The sequence below is a fragment of the Zalophus californianus genome, chromosome 2 (assembly GCF_009762305.2).
Source record: "Zalophus californianus isolate mZalCal1 chromosome 2, mZalCal1.pri.v2, whole genome shotgun sequence".
Taxonomy (NCBI): Eukaryota; Metazoa; Chordata; class Mammalia; order Carnivora; family Otariidae; genus Zalophus; species Zalophus californianus.
This window is the reverse complement of record NC_045596.1, coordinates 170,597,467-170,612,205: the sequence shown is the minus strand read 5'-3', so window position 1 is coordinate 170,612,205 and position 14,739 is coordinate 170,597,467. Positions and strand designations below refer to the sequence as shown.

Here is a 14,739-nt window from a genome sequence, read left to right as displayed (position 1 = left end):
TTCATCATGGCTTCATTTAACTGCTTATTTAGATATGCTTGTCCTTTGCCTTCATGGAACCTACAAGTAAGGTACATTGGTATACATGAATAATTATATAGTAGTACAAAGTATTATGGAAGGACAAAGAAGGAATGTATCCTGGAATTTTTGTTGTTTCAGTAGGGCTTTACATATGATATGTCAACTAAATAAAGCCTGAAAGATGAGAACAAGCTATAAGCCAAACAGGGAGGAATTAGTAACGTAGGCAGAAGAAAAAGCATGGTGCAGAGAGATCCCAGGTGGAGTGTTGGACCCCCGAATGAATTGACAGGCCCTGGAGCCTCCTGTTGGTGAAATGATTCGATGTGAAGGAGGGCAAGCAAGAATGACGATGAAGCGTGGGCCAATGGTAGTCATTCAGAAGAACAGTGGTGATGACTAGGGGCAGGGTAGTAGGAATAGGGATGAAAAGCAGTTACTGAATTACAAAGATATTTAGGAGACAGAACCAGTAGGGCTTAGTGATAAATTGGATGTGGGGTCCGAGCAGAAGAAAGTAGGTGATGCCCAGCCCTGGGGAACTTGGAGAACTCAGTGACTGCTAAGGTTACTCTTTCATTTGGGGAACTTAGGCCAAAGAACAGATCTAAGGGTCCAAGTAATTATAAGCTGCGCTTGCATAAAAAGTTTGAGGGTTCTACGGGTGCCTGGGGGGACTCAGTTCGTTGGGTGTTGACTCTTGGTTTCAGCTCAGGTCATGACCTCAGCATCCTGGGATCAAGCCCTCTGTCCTGCTCTGCCTCAGAGGGAGAGTCTGCTTGAGGTTCTCTTCTTCTGCGCATGCTCCCACTTGCATGTTCTATTTCTTTCTCTCTCAAATAAATATTTAAAAACATTTTTTTGAGGGGTCTATAGGAACATTTATGTGAATATATCTGGAGGCAATTTCTTATATAGATTTGAATGTCCAGAGAGAGAAATGAGTTGAAGATACATATTTGAGTCTAATCAGAATATAAGTAAGTGGAGCATTATAATATCAATAGAAAATAAAGTTTGGAAATACCTGTTAAATAGTAAGACAATGGCAAGATCAAAATTGACATCTACTCTCAATCATTAAGAATCTGGTTAATGAAAAGTAATACCATGACAATATGAAATAACATCTCACAAATATGCACAGAAAACCCAAATATTAAATATACATCTGATAAAAAAAGATACGGAATGAAATATACCGACTTATGAATAGTAATAATCTTTGGGAATTTGGTGACAATAGACAACAATGTGTTCAAAAATATATGTATTATTTGTCTTTTTCTCTAGTGTTTTGTAAGACATAATTTTCAATAGAAAACATCATAAAAGTTAAAGATTATATTTTTTGTTGTATTTGATTTTTCTAGAATGTTTGCAAGTTACAAGGTCATCCTAAGATTTTACAAGGTTGTTTTCTGCACATAATTTCTCAGTAGATGATAACACAAGACTTAGTCGTATATTCAGCCTTTTGTCTCCTGTCCAAAGGAAAGCAGAATGGGGAAAATATTATTGTAAGTGTCAACAGAGAGATTTCAACCTAAGTTTGCTCCTTGGAGCTCTTTGACAAGTTGTTTAACCTCTGAGGGCCTGAGGTAAGAGTTGGCCCAGATTTTATCTAAGATGAACTCCCACTCTGTTTTGCTTGAGTCCAGATCATCTACAAAAAAAATGTATCAAACCATGTTGCAGTCAAATAGGCCCATATTAAATTTTTGAGCTATGCGATTTATGGGTCACCATCTGAGTTTTTAAAATGTGACCCGACATGTAACGGAAGTGTGTTTATTTCAAAAGGAATTTAGTGTTTGTTCCTTATGCTTTTGTTTCCCACCTTTTGTTTCTTCTTTTTGTCATAAAAAAGATTGAAAGTCCCTGCTGTATTCGTGTACAGAACATAAAACATGAAGCTCTTCCTGAAAGGTAATTTTCCAAGAATGAAAAATATGAGAATGGTGTTTGATTGTTTGGTTTTCTGTCATTCAGTGTTGCATTAAAACAACCATTTTTCCATAACTATGAATGGCCTCACTCTCGAAAACTGTCAGTTACAAATGAAAAGCACTTTGAAAAGCAAAACCTTTCCCAAATCCCACTAGGTTTTCAGAAGAATTTGAAAACTAGTCAGTGGTACATATTCATAGACAAATGTATCCATTGTTGGGGGAAAAAATTAAGAAACAATTTCTAAGCTTCATCTTATCTACTATTTTCAGCAAAATATTACTCTTTTTTTTTTTTTTACACTTTAGAATGAATAATTTTTATAAATCTTATAATCTAATCCTTTACATTTTTTCCTAGGGACATATTTGTTAGTTTTTCTCTGATTTGTGAATTTTAATACAGTAGAAGTTAGACACCATGAAGTAAAATCTAGAAGTTGTCATAGTTTATGGAGCCTTTTATATCCCTTTATTCAACAGATAATTGTTTATGTATATGTATATAAATATATGTATATATGTATATATAGGTATATAGTTATATATTCTGTTCCTAAGTGTTTATTTTTGGAACATATTTTGAAAATATAGTGAAAGCAAAACAATAAAAATTTAAATCCTTAATAATCTCATCACAGGTAGAGAACCATTGGACTAAATTTGGCCTCTCATATCAGAGTCCCATTGGAGAAACTGTTATCGTGGGTACAGGGGTCTTGTGCTAAATCTGGTTGTATATTGCTTGTTTCTGTTCAGGAACAAGGCCTGCCATCAGAAAGAATGTGAAATCTCTGACTTAGACTCACCGTCAGAAGTCTGTTTTGTGTATAAGTCAAGGAAGAACCAAAATGGTGGTCATTTTAAAAACAAAAAGAACTTTCCCTGTGGCCTTGGGAGATATACCACTTGTGTTGGTATGGCTTAAAGAATAACTCCATCCCATGTATCAGAACAAACATGGTTTCTCCCTCATTCAAAGCATACACAAAGAATTACTTTAACCTGGCTTTGGGACCCATTTTGTTAAACCAAGAATGCTATCTCTCTGTAGTTTAGTAGTTTCTTTGTATCTACATCTAAGAAAGCTCTTAGTCAAAGGCACATAAAAACAGGGATGTTGGGGGAATGCTTGGGCGGCTCAGTCGGTTAAGCATCTGCTTTCGGCTCAGGTCATGATCCCAGGGTCCTGGGATTGAGACCCACGTTGGGCTCCCCACTCAGCGGGGAGTCTGCTTTTCCCTCTCCCTGCTCGTGCTTTCTTATTCTCTCTCTGTCTCTCAAATAAATAAAATCTTTTAAAAATTCTTAGAAACAGGGATGTTGGAGCCAAGTAGGGCCAATGATTTAGTATAAATGTTAAAGTAAACTCTAAAATGTGAGTTCTGATGAAGATATATCTCCCTGTTTTCAACTTGTATTGCATGGTGTCACATGCCATGACCTAGGTTGGAATGCCTTCTCCCATTTGTTCCCCTGTTCAATTCCCGTGTCCAAATTGTGCTGAAATGTTTTTTCCCTTGTGATGTTTGCCATGAACACTCCCAAGGAAAGTCAGGCTGGCTCTCTCCACAGTGCACCTATGACATTTTGTGTATACTTCCGATATACCGTTGGCATGTTTATCGTTGTTCTATAATTTTTTTGTCTCTAATTTAGTGTGTGAGCTCCTTGAGTAAATTAACTATGTCTTAGTGAACTTTGAATCTCCAATACAGAGAACATTGACTAACCTTAGTAGTCATGCACACGTACGTCAATTAAAAAAATGAACATATGAAGGTAAATTATGATAATTTGGGGAATAGTGAATGTCCTTTCATAAGCTATACTGAAATCTAAGGTTTCCTGTTTGAGGAACAAAGAGTGACCTTTCATATTTCTTTGACTGTGTTGTAAGCATTGTTTACTATCTTCTACTCTGCAAAATTTAAGATCTGCTCAATGGAATAATATCCTAGGTTGATGAGATAGAAGATCGACACAGGTGAAGTGAACTATGCAAATGCAGTGATATATAAAACATTTCCATTTATATGAGAGGTTGGGAAGAAGGCAGAATAGTTTGAGTTTAAAAAAAAAAGAAAACTCTTATTGAGGTCTAGGGAAAGAGTCTGTTTCTTAAATTGCATTAAATATTTGCTATGTAAGATTCCTATTGTTGTTCTTCATTCAATGGGTGCAGTGCATTCCTTATCTAATTAAATAACCATGTGGAGACAAGCCACATTTCTGTAAACAAAAACAAAGAACCCAGCTCTTTTGTGTTGTGTTAGATTATGTAACTTGGTTTGCCTCCTATGGCTTTCTGCTCTGACTTGCATATTTCCGTGGACCAGTATGCTCACAGACACTGAGTGGAATTTAAAGAGCTATTTCTAAGGTGCCTTGCTCATTTAAATATGACAGAGAGGGCCTCTGGACTACTGTGAAATCTCCTTTGGTTAATAACTGCTTGCCTATTAAAGGCAATGGTTTTGGGATCTGGCCGTCAGGAAGTCCATTGTGTATCATCCTACTGCTTTGCAGGATGACCATGTGCCTGGTGTATGGTATAAGCATTTGCTACGTGTTTATTGAATAAATAAATGCTTCACAGCATGTTTTCCTGGGTTTTGACCTAACAAAATTATACTAACATACATATGGGTAGTAAATAGTAAAAACATGTTACAAGCAACAGTTCCATATCATGAGGGCTCCGGGATGAAAATAAGAGTCATAATCACAAAATTGAAATATAAATATTAGGATAATAAGCTTGGGAATGGAAGTTCTAGAGATCATAATTATAAATATCTTTCTTTTCTTTGCTGTTCTTTATCCAGGAGGTTGTAGTGGTGGCATATTGTATTTATGTAACATTTGGGCATTTACTGTGTATTTTTTATATACATTATCTCACTTGAATGTCACAAACCACTGACTAATAAATTTCAGTTGCTCATTTTTATGAATGAGAAAATTGGAACCTCATAGTTAAGTTACTCACTGAAGTTCACAGAGGTAACCCAGAGTTTAAGTCAGATTATTTGTTTCTAAAGTTCTTCACTCTTGCCAGATTTAGTCTTTGATTAATGGCAGAATTATTGGTTGGACATTGAAACAAATAGGAATGTTTTGTTCCAGTGAGAGTACAAGCATACTTTGGAAACAGAAGAGGAAAATAAGGGGCACCTGGGTGGCTTAGTGGTTAAGCGTCTGCCTTCGGCTCAGGTCATGATCCCAGGGGTCCTGGGATCGAGCCCCGCATCGGGCTCCCCGCTCAGCGGGAAGCCTGCTTCTCCCTCTCCCACTCCCCCCGCTTATATTCTCTCTCTCTCTCTCTCTCTCTCTCTCTCTCTCAAATTAAATAAATAAATAAATAAATCTTAAAAAAAGGAAAATAAAAAGAAATGTGCTTCAAAGTACTCTTGTGGGTAAAAAGTGTGAAAATAATTTGGAATTTCGCTCAACTCCATTTATACTCTAACCCTGTGCAATGCCAACATATTTTGGTGATAGCCCAGGGTCTTATGAATCCCACTTTGGAATGACTCTGGCCTCCAGTGTGCCCAATCTTGTTACAGATTTAACAGATCAACCAGTGGAATAGTGGCAGTTTTGTATGGTTAAACATGATAGAATGGCATTGCCGTGATCCCGGTCTCTTTCTTCCTGAGGTTCACTGTTTCCTATAATACTCCTTGTTATTTTTTTTTAAGATTTATTTCTTTATTTTTATTTTATTTTTTTAAAGATTTTATTTATTTGACAGAGAGAGATACAGCGAGAGAGGGAACACAAGCAGGGGGAGTGGGAGAGGGAGAAGCAGGCTTCCTGCCGAGCAGGGAGCCCGATGCGGGGCTTGATCCCAGGACCCCGGGATCATGACCTGAGCCGAAGGCAGACGCTTAAGGACTGAGCCATCCAGGTGCCCCTATTTTGTTATTTTTAGAGCGAGAACAAGGGTGTGTGCATGTTCACAGGGGAAGGGGCCAAGGGAGAAGGAGAAGTTTAAGCAGACTTATCGCTGAGTGCGGGACCCAACATAGGGCTCGATCTCACAACCCTGAGGTCATGACCTGGGCTGAAACCAGGAGTCTGATGCTTAAGGGACTGTGCCACCTGGGCATCCCTACTCTTTGTTATTTTTAATGGGAGTTTCAGTAGTTAAATATTCCTGCTCAGAGATGAAACAATTTCCAAATGAAATATTGAAAAAGCTTTCTCATTTTATTCTCAAACACGTATTCTTCAACTTCGTTGTTTTCTAACTTTAGTGAGGATACCTAGTCATTTGATCATAATTAGTTGAGTACTTTCTGTGCTCTTCTCTCAAAAATATTTTCTCAAGACCTTGTCTAGGATGTGCCCATAATATACCTGGAATCACAGTCCAGCTAATGGGGTAACTGTGTGAGTGATCTTTAAGATGAATATTATACTTAAATGTAGGCTGTAAGGAACCACACAGATAATGTATCCATTCTATATCTGTTTTTGGTTTTATGAACCACATGCTGCTGCCATAAGGCACTCACTAAATTACCATACCAGACTTTGAAGGGTCCGTTCATCTGAACTAAAATGGAATTGTGAGGTGATTGGAGTCAGAGAACTGTGTTCACATTCTGAGCCCCGTTGACTAGGTGGATGACCTTAGACAAGGCACAGAATCGAAGCATTTCCTCAAATGCAAACAGGATAGTGTGCCCACCCCAGAGAGTTGCTACGGAGCTTAAGTGACTTAATCCACGTAGAAGGTGTATCACCATAATCTGTAATCATTCAATACCGAGCTGCTCTTACTTTACTGTCTGCTATCCTAGTTTCCATGTGTTTTAGCTGTCCAAAATTCAGTAACACGGAGAGCATTGAATTTAATAAAATGAAGCTTGGAGCCCTGGCTTTGTTGAAGAAGGAAGATCTAGTTGTATCAGTGAGGAATATCTTCTGCGGAAACAACAGAAAATCTGACTGTTAGTAGCTTAAATAAGGAAAGATTAAAAAAAAAAAATCATCTGGAAGTGGGTGCCCCATGGTGTTATTTCAGCCTCTATGTTGTCCGCTCCTCTGGGACTGTTTTTCCTCTTGATTTTCCCTAGTTAAGGCAGGGACAAAAGGGAGAAGGGACAGAACCTACCAGACCTGTTTCCTTTATCAGGAAAATGAAAGCTGTCTCAGGAATCTCTGCTTGTGACTCATTGGCTAGATGGCTGTCACGTGACCGTTCCTGCCTGCAAAGGAGTAAACTGAGTCCATGACTTCTCCAGCCTCTATTGTAAAAGCAAGTATGGGAAAAGGCAGTTGACTGGGTCATATAGTTGCCAGCATTCATCACACCAGGTTTAAAACTTTTCTTTGAATTAGAAAGCAGGGGTAGATGTATTGAGGTCAGTAGGTACATTCACCCTGAAGCCCAAAAGTATTCAAGCAGGCTTCCATAAAATCATTTATTAAAGTGAGTTGCCCCCCACCGCCCACCACCTCTAAAGAAGAGGATCTGTTGGCAAATTCTAAGCCCCTGAGAAGTACCCAAGTCACTTCCTTTCTTTCTGTCACATCCCTTTTGCTTTGATGAATCCCCTGAGAATTTCCTGAGCAATTATGTTCTAAGCCAGTCCGTGGGGTTGAGCACAGAAGGCATCCTTGGGGCAAAATGGAGGTAGGTGACTCCCAGCCTTGTGAGGTAAGGAAGGGGTATGATCCTGGAGGTCGGCTTGTGGGGAGAACCCAGCCTTCTTGCAGCACCAGAGTTATCTGAAGGGCAGGGCATTACTGTAACGTGAACTTGATCCTGAGCCCATGGTGGGACTTAGGGGAGGGGAAGTGGGACTAGGGGAACAGTGTTAGGTAAATACCACTCCCAACACTTCATTATACAAAGCAAAAAACAAAACAAACCAAAACAACAAAAATCAAAACAAAACAAAAACCAAAACAAGCAAACAAAAAAATCACTTATTTCTTTGTGGGAAGGATACAAATAAATGGTAATGTGTATGCAAATATACCTATGATCTCACCTTCCCACTGCCACCCTTGATAAATTGATTTTTCCCTTTGTTCCTTGTTTTCATGGATCCTGGCCCTTTTCGTATACATATATGACTTTGACATGGCTTCAGTAATAATTACGATGTAATGTTACAATTTGCCTCTCCCCACCCACCCCACCTCCTCTGAGCATTAGGATTGACTGATTCTTTTTTTTTTCCTTGATAAGGATCTATTTTTTTTATTATGTTATGTTAATCACCATACATGACATCATTAGTTTTTGATGCAGTGCTCCCTGATTCATTGTTTGCATATAACACCCAGTGCTCCACGCAGACCGTGCCCTCTTTAGTACCCATCACCAGGCCAACCCATCCCCCCACCCCCCTCCCCTCTAGAACCCTCAGTTTGTTGCTCAGAGTCCATCGTCTCTCGTGGTTCTTCTCCCCGTCTGATTACTCCCCCTTCATTCTTCCCTTCCTGCTATCTTCTTCTCCTCCTTCTTCTTTTTTTTTTTTAACATAGAATGTATTATTTGTTTCAGAGGTACCGGTCTGTGACTCAGCAGAGGATTGACTGATTCTTAATGGAGGTCCTTGAGATAGCTAGGACACCTACCCGCCTACTTCTCTATTCTACTCTTCTGCTCAGTTTCAGGTGGAATCTGAACTTGTTACTTTATTTAAAGGGTATTTATTAAAATAACAGGAGGGTAGCCTAATTGCTTTTGGATCTCTGTTTTGTGAATTGGATGGTTTAAACTTGATTTGTGATCTAGTGCCTTTGTCATTTTATTGATTCTGAATAAATGTCATTTTATTGATTCTGAATAAATAAAATAAATGATTAAATAAATAAATAAATTTATTTATTTACATAAATAAATAAATGTGGCCTTACTATTTATTTAGGGTTAGTTATGATGCTCCTTGTCCCTGCTTTAGTAGTTACTTTGGACATTGGTGCATTGTCACTAGTTAAGCAAAATTCATCCTTCGGAATGTATGCCTGTGGCCATTCATTCAGGCTACCACTGTACGGTTTGGATATTCTTTATCAGGTGACCCTTTTCTGCAGCAATGAATTACTTTGGACAGAACTCAAGCCCGTGATGGGAGTGTGAGTTGGTTGATGTCCATATTAAATCTTTTAATGCCTTTGTCATTTCCTCTAATGCATGGATTTACAAAAGCCTGAGGGGACTTAGTATTTATTGAAGATGGAAATTGGCATGAGCAGTCAGTAACAAAATGAATTAATATATGATCTATTTTATGAAGTCCATTGTAAATGTAATTTAAAACATTAAAAAAAAAAAAAACCGCTCTCAGATTCTGTCCTGAAACCCTTCTTATTCCATATACATACACATTTTATTTTCTGAGTGACTGTATTGGTACTTTTATGACATAAATTGTTTATTCTCTTGCTACTTAGGGCATTTGCTTTCTGATGAATTTTTGGTACATCCAGTTACATATGAGCCAGCTTTTCTATTACAAATGGATTTTAAAGCTTATAGTATCTTTTTTTTTTAAGATTTTATTTATTTATTTGACAGAGAGAGACACAGCAAGAGAGGGAACACAAGCAGGGGGAGTGGGAGAGGGAGAAGCAGGCTTCCCGCCGAGCAGGGAGCCCGATGTGGGGCTCGATCCCAGGACCCTGGGACCATGACCTGAGCCGAAGGCAGACGCTTAACCACGGAGCCACCCGGGCGCCCCTAAAGCTTATAGTATTTTCAACTCTTTGTTGTGTGAGATCTCCCCCCCCTTATGTTGATGCATTTAGTAGCAAAAACCAGTTTGGAGATTCAAACTCTTGTTTTGTTTAATTCACTGCGGGGGCACGAGTGGCGCTCGTGTGTTCCCACTGGCAAGGCATGTTTTTCATAACTCACTTCCTTTTATTTCCTAGAATTAGAGGCAACCATACCTCTTGTGCCCTAGTCTCTCCCCCTTGATTTGCATTTGAGAATGCCCTAAGTCTTAAAATATTACCCCCTAATATTGTGGCTTGGGTTTACCTTTGATAGCGCTTACTTGATATAGCTGATTGGCTTAAGTGTGAATAGTAAGAGGCTCAGTTGTTTTGTTCTGAATGACACTGAAGGCGCAAAGAGAACCAGGCAAAATCACAAGACACATCCTCTCTGTCACCTAGGCTTGTGCCAGGTGAACTGGGTTGTTCTTCCAGGGCTTTTGCTAGGTTCCTTTCCCAGCTTCCTCCTGGAGATTGGTTTGCTTTGAATATGAATAATCCTTTCCAGGGCATAGTGGATCTCAGTACTGTGAAACTCTTGCTTTCTTTGTTCGTTCTTTGGAGTGGCCATGGAAGGCACACTTGTTCCTTCTGGTCATTTCCACAGTGCTTAGTTAGTGTTCAGACCTTGCTGCCCTTGACTTTGCCGTAGTTTCTCAGGACTTAAGTCCTTGCTAAGTGTAGTAAAGAGGTAGTGAAGCAAAATCTTGGCTTCTGCTTTTCCCTTTTTATTTTGCTTCTCTCTACTCATCACTTCCCTGAATTTAGGGGAGAATCATGTCCATTTTTTATCTTTGAAGAAACATAATTATAGGTCCCAAAGTAAAAGCTCACGGCTATTTTAGGGATTCGTTTTAGTTTGTTGCCTTGGAAGTGAGATTCGCAGTATATCGAGGAGAGTGTTGGGGGCAGAGAATGGAGCTGTGGGCCAGTGGAACAAACGTGCATTCCTTTTAGAAGGTTCAGTAAGTTGGTGAGGTTTTGGAGAAAACTCTTTCTAAGGTAGAATATTAGCCAGCCTCCAGTTTCAGAGGTAGAGAAGGCAGACGATTTGGAATTTTTTTCACATGTCTTAAGACTGAGTATCCTCCAACAACATGGTCAATATCCACACTCATTTATGGGAGGACAAAAGCTATTTCCATCATTATTTCAAAGTTTTGAGGCAGCTTGGGGCCTCATTGAACCTGAGGTAACCACTCACCAGACTGAATCTTAAGGTTCAGCCTCTCATCCCCCAGATGTTGTCTCTGTTCTTTCAGCAAAGACCTGCAGACTCAAAAGTGTGGTTTGAAGATGTCTCCTATTCATTATTTTCCCTTGTCTGGTGACCCTGAAGGTGTGTCCAGCTAGAGATACCATATTATACTCGTTCAGCCTCTAGAAGAGAATTCATCTGCATAGGCTGTATCGATAGGCTGCAGTATTTTCCAGCACAGATTCTTAGAGCTGGTGTGGGTTATGCTTTGCATCCCGATGCATGTGCTGTTGATATAGGCAGTGTTCTCATGGCCTCTTTGATTTTGCAGGAACTGACAATGGGGAAGCCCTTCCTGAGTCCATCCCCTCAGCTCCTGGGACGCTGCCTCATTTCATAGAGGAGCCAGACGATGCTTACATCATCAAGAGCAACCCCATTGCACTGAGGTGCAAAGCAAGGCCAGCCATGCAGATATTCTTTAAATGCAATGGCGAGTGGGTCCATCAAAATGAGCATGTCTCCGAGGAGAGTCTGGATGAGAGTTCAGGTAAGAATGTGAAGCCATTCTTATATCCTCACCTGGTATCCTCACATTGTCGTATGGCGGGGAAAAACTATGTGAGCCACCCGCCAGTGATTTATTTGAATGAGGTCATATTAACATCATCCAGGAATATTAGGTGCTTATCGTATGCTTATTTTTTTTATTTAAATTCAATTAGCCAACGTGTAGTACATCATTAGTTTCAGATGTATGTTCAAAAATTCATCAGCTTTGTATAACACCCATTGCTCATCCCATCACGTGCCTTCCTTAATGCCCATCACCAGTTACCCCATCCCCTACCCACCTCCCCTCCAGCAACCCTCATTTTGTTTCCTAGAGTTAAGAGTCTCTCATGGATTTCCTCCCTGTCTGATGACTTCCCATTCAATTTTCACTCCCTTCCCCTATGGTCCTCTGCCCTGCTTCTTATCATATGTTTAAATGACTCCACAGCTCCTTTGCTAGCCTATTCTAGGAGGGTAAAGGGGCATTTTTATCTCCCTGCTCTATATAACTTTAGCACCCAATTTTGTATGGAAGCTAGTATTCTTACTGGAAATAAAACCTACAAGTCACTGCTTTCATTTTCTCCATTCTAAATATTTTGGAAGGCAAATCTTCCACTGAACACCTCTTTAAGCAACATAATTTCAGTTTATTTAACCTTTCCTCCTAGATCTTATCCTTGTTTATGTCATTCTCCATGGCCGGTGGTTTCTGACTCTCCTTTAAGTTCTTTTGACTACTGTGTAATGACAAAGCCCAAATTTGATTGCCAAATTTGAACAGGACCTCCGGTATGAAAGAATTTAGGGACCGTCTTTATTAATGTGGCTGATTTGGCCTATGAGTGGTGGATGATGAGAGTAATGACCGTATTGGTTAGTGTTTATTGAGCACTTACTATGTACCATTCTCATCTAAGCATTTGACAGAACTTCCTATCTCACTGTCCTTCCAACAGTCCTCTGGGATAAATGACACTATCATTACCTTCTTATAGATAAGGAAACTGAGACTCAGAAACATTAAGTAAACCACAGATTTGTCCTGATCTGAAAGCAAGATCATTTGACCTAAAACTTGCAAAATTTAGGGGCGCCTGGGTGGCTCAGTCAGGTTAAGCATCTGACTCTTGATTCCGGCTCAGGTCATGATCTCAGGGTCATGGAATTGAGACCCAAGCTCAGCAAGGAGTCTGCTTCCTCTCCCTCTGCTCTTCCTCCTGCTTGTGTGCACTCTCTCTCTCTAAAATAATAAATAGATCTTTAAAAAAAAACTTGCTGAATTTATAACTTGTTAAATTTTAGTGCGTAACAGAAACCGTATATGCTTTTGAACTTTGGCTCCTCAGACTAACTGAAAATTTAGCCTCACCCTAAAACCAATCTGCTCTCACCCTAGATCATTGCTCTCATTAGTCCCCACTCACTGTCTAGATAACAGAGTTTGAATAAGTCAAAAAGCCTGAATATAATTAGGAAGTTTCAAATCAGCTTAATTTATTAACTATATGCCACTGCTACTCAAGGCCTTGCAGAGTATTCAAAGAATGGTAAAATGCAAACAGCACTCTCTAGGACTTTACACCTGTTGATAGGTAGAAGTCCAATATACCCATAAGTGCACTATCCTATGGAGGATTAAAAAAAAAAAAAGATTATGCCCAGTTAGGATTATCAGGAAAAGCGTGGAATCCATAGCATTTGAAAGGGACATCAGTGTCTACTTAATTCAAAATAAGTAACTGAATTAATTTATTAATTGATGCTACACTAAGTAGGAGAGAGAGAGGGATCTCTGTGGCTTGGAGGTCAACATTAGCAAATGAAAGAAAGCTTAATATCTGTTCAGCAGGAAGCTTGATTTGGTTGAAATAGAAAATGGATGTGGAAACTGGCAAATTCAGTTCAATCGAGGGCTCAAAAGGCCTCAGATAGGAAGTGAGGAGTTCCTTACTTAATTTTATGAATCTTGGTGGTAGTGGGGATTGATTGTATTGATATATGGGAATGCAGTGGCTGGAGCTCTGCTTCAAGGAGCGAATCTGGCACAGGTGTTTGGGAAGGTAAGAAGAAACGAGAATGGATGAGTTAGGAGACTTTGATATTTCAGTTGAGGGAAGGAAAAGTCTGCCTCTAGAGCAGTGGCCACAAAAATAAGAACTACATTTCTTGTATGAGAAACACTTTAACAAATCAGACTGAATAGCTGACGGAATGAATGAATGAATGAATGGAGAATATGGAGGAATAACAATCCCAACAGAAGCAGAAGGGGGATGCTATTGATGCCAGTAATTATATCAGCAAGGAGAGAAGGCTGAGATCATTGGACAAGCTGAATTTGAAATATTTATGGGGTATAAGGAAGAGGTGTAGATCTGGAGTTTGTAGAGCGCTGAGATAGAAGAGTCAATTTGGTAGTCATCAGGAAAGGATGAAGCCATGAAGACAAAGGAGTTGTCAAGAGAGAATGGGTAATATGAAAAGGAAATGGATCCAGAGCGCTACTTCCTTAGCAGTCAGGAGGAGGAATATCAGCTGCCAGCAAAGAAGCAAGCAGAGAAGAGTATGCTCTCTTCCAAAGCCAAAAGTGAAACTTGTTTCAAAAAGATCTTCGAGCAATACTCTGTTTCTTCCTGGGAATCAATAAAGAAGAACACAAAGAACTAAACCTATATAAACAGTGCTAAACATTATACAGTTCTGAACTCATTTGGGATTGCGTTATAGATGCATAACTTCAGAAGGTAGAGAAACACCTAAAACCTTATCATAATTCCCTGTTGCGGTTTGGAACTGGTATGAGGAAGGGGGAAAAAAAAAAGTGCCTGTTTTCGAGATGTTGTTCTTCAGACCAAAACATGCTCAGAATTCTGGAATTTAAATGTGAGAACTGGAAGGGACCTTAGTGATAACCTAACAGGCCTATTTTACACAATAAAAATCTTAAATTCCAAGAGCTACAACTAGTTTATGGCATAGCTATTTCTAGAACCCAGATCTCCTGGGGCACCTGGCTGGCTCAGTCGGTAGAGTGTGTAACTCTTAATCTTGGGGTTGTTTGAGCCCCACATTGGGTGTAGAGATGACTTAAAAATAAAATCTTATGTTTTTTTAAAGATTTTATTTGTTCATTTGAGAGAGAGATGGAGACAGAGACAGAAAGAGCACAATCAGGGAGAGGCAGAGGGAGAGGGAGAAGCAGGCTCCCCCACTGAGCTGGGAGCCTGACATGGGGCTCGATCCCAGGACCCTGGGATCATGACCTGA

At 39.6% G+C, this 14,739-nt stretch overlaps 1 protein-coding gene across 7 annotated transcripts in view; it reads left to right on the top strand.

Moving 5' to 3' along the window:
* The window catches only part of UNC5D (unc-5 netrin receptor D), a 524,695-nt gene that overhangs the window by 291,206 nt on the left and 218,750 nt on the right, over nucleotides 1-14,739 (top strand). For all 7 annotated transcript variants that reach the window (XM_027600322.2, XM_027600321.2, XM_027600320.2 and 4 more), the window contains exon 2: nucleotides 11,246-11,464. In XM_027600322.2, coding sequence (XP_027456123.1) covers nucleotides 11,246-11,464 — 219 coding nt within the window. The remainder of the gene's footprint in view (nucleotides 1-11,245; nucleotides 11,465-14,739) is intronic.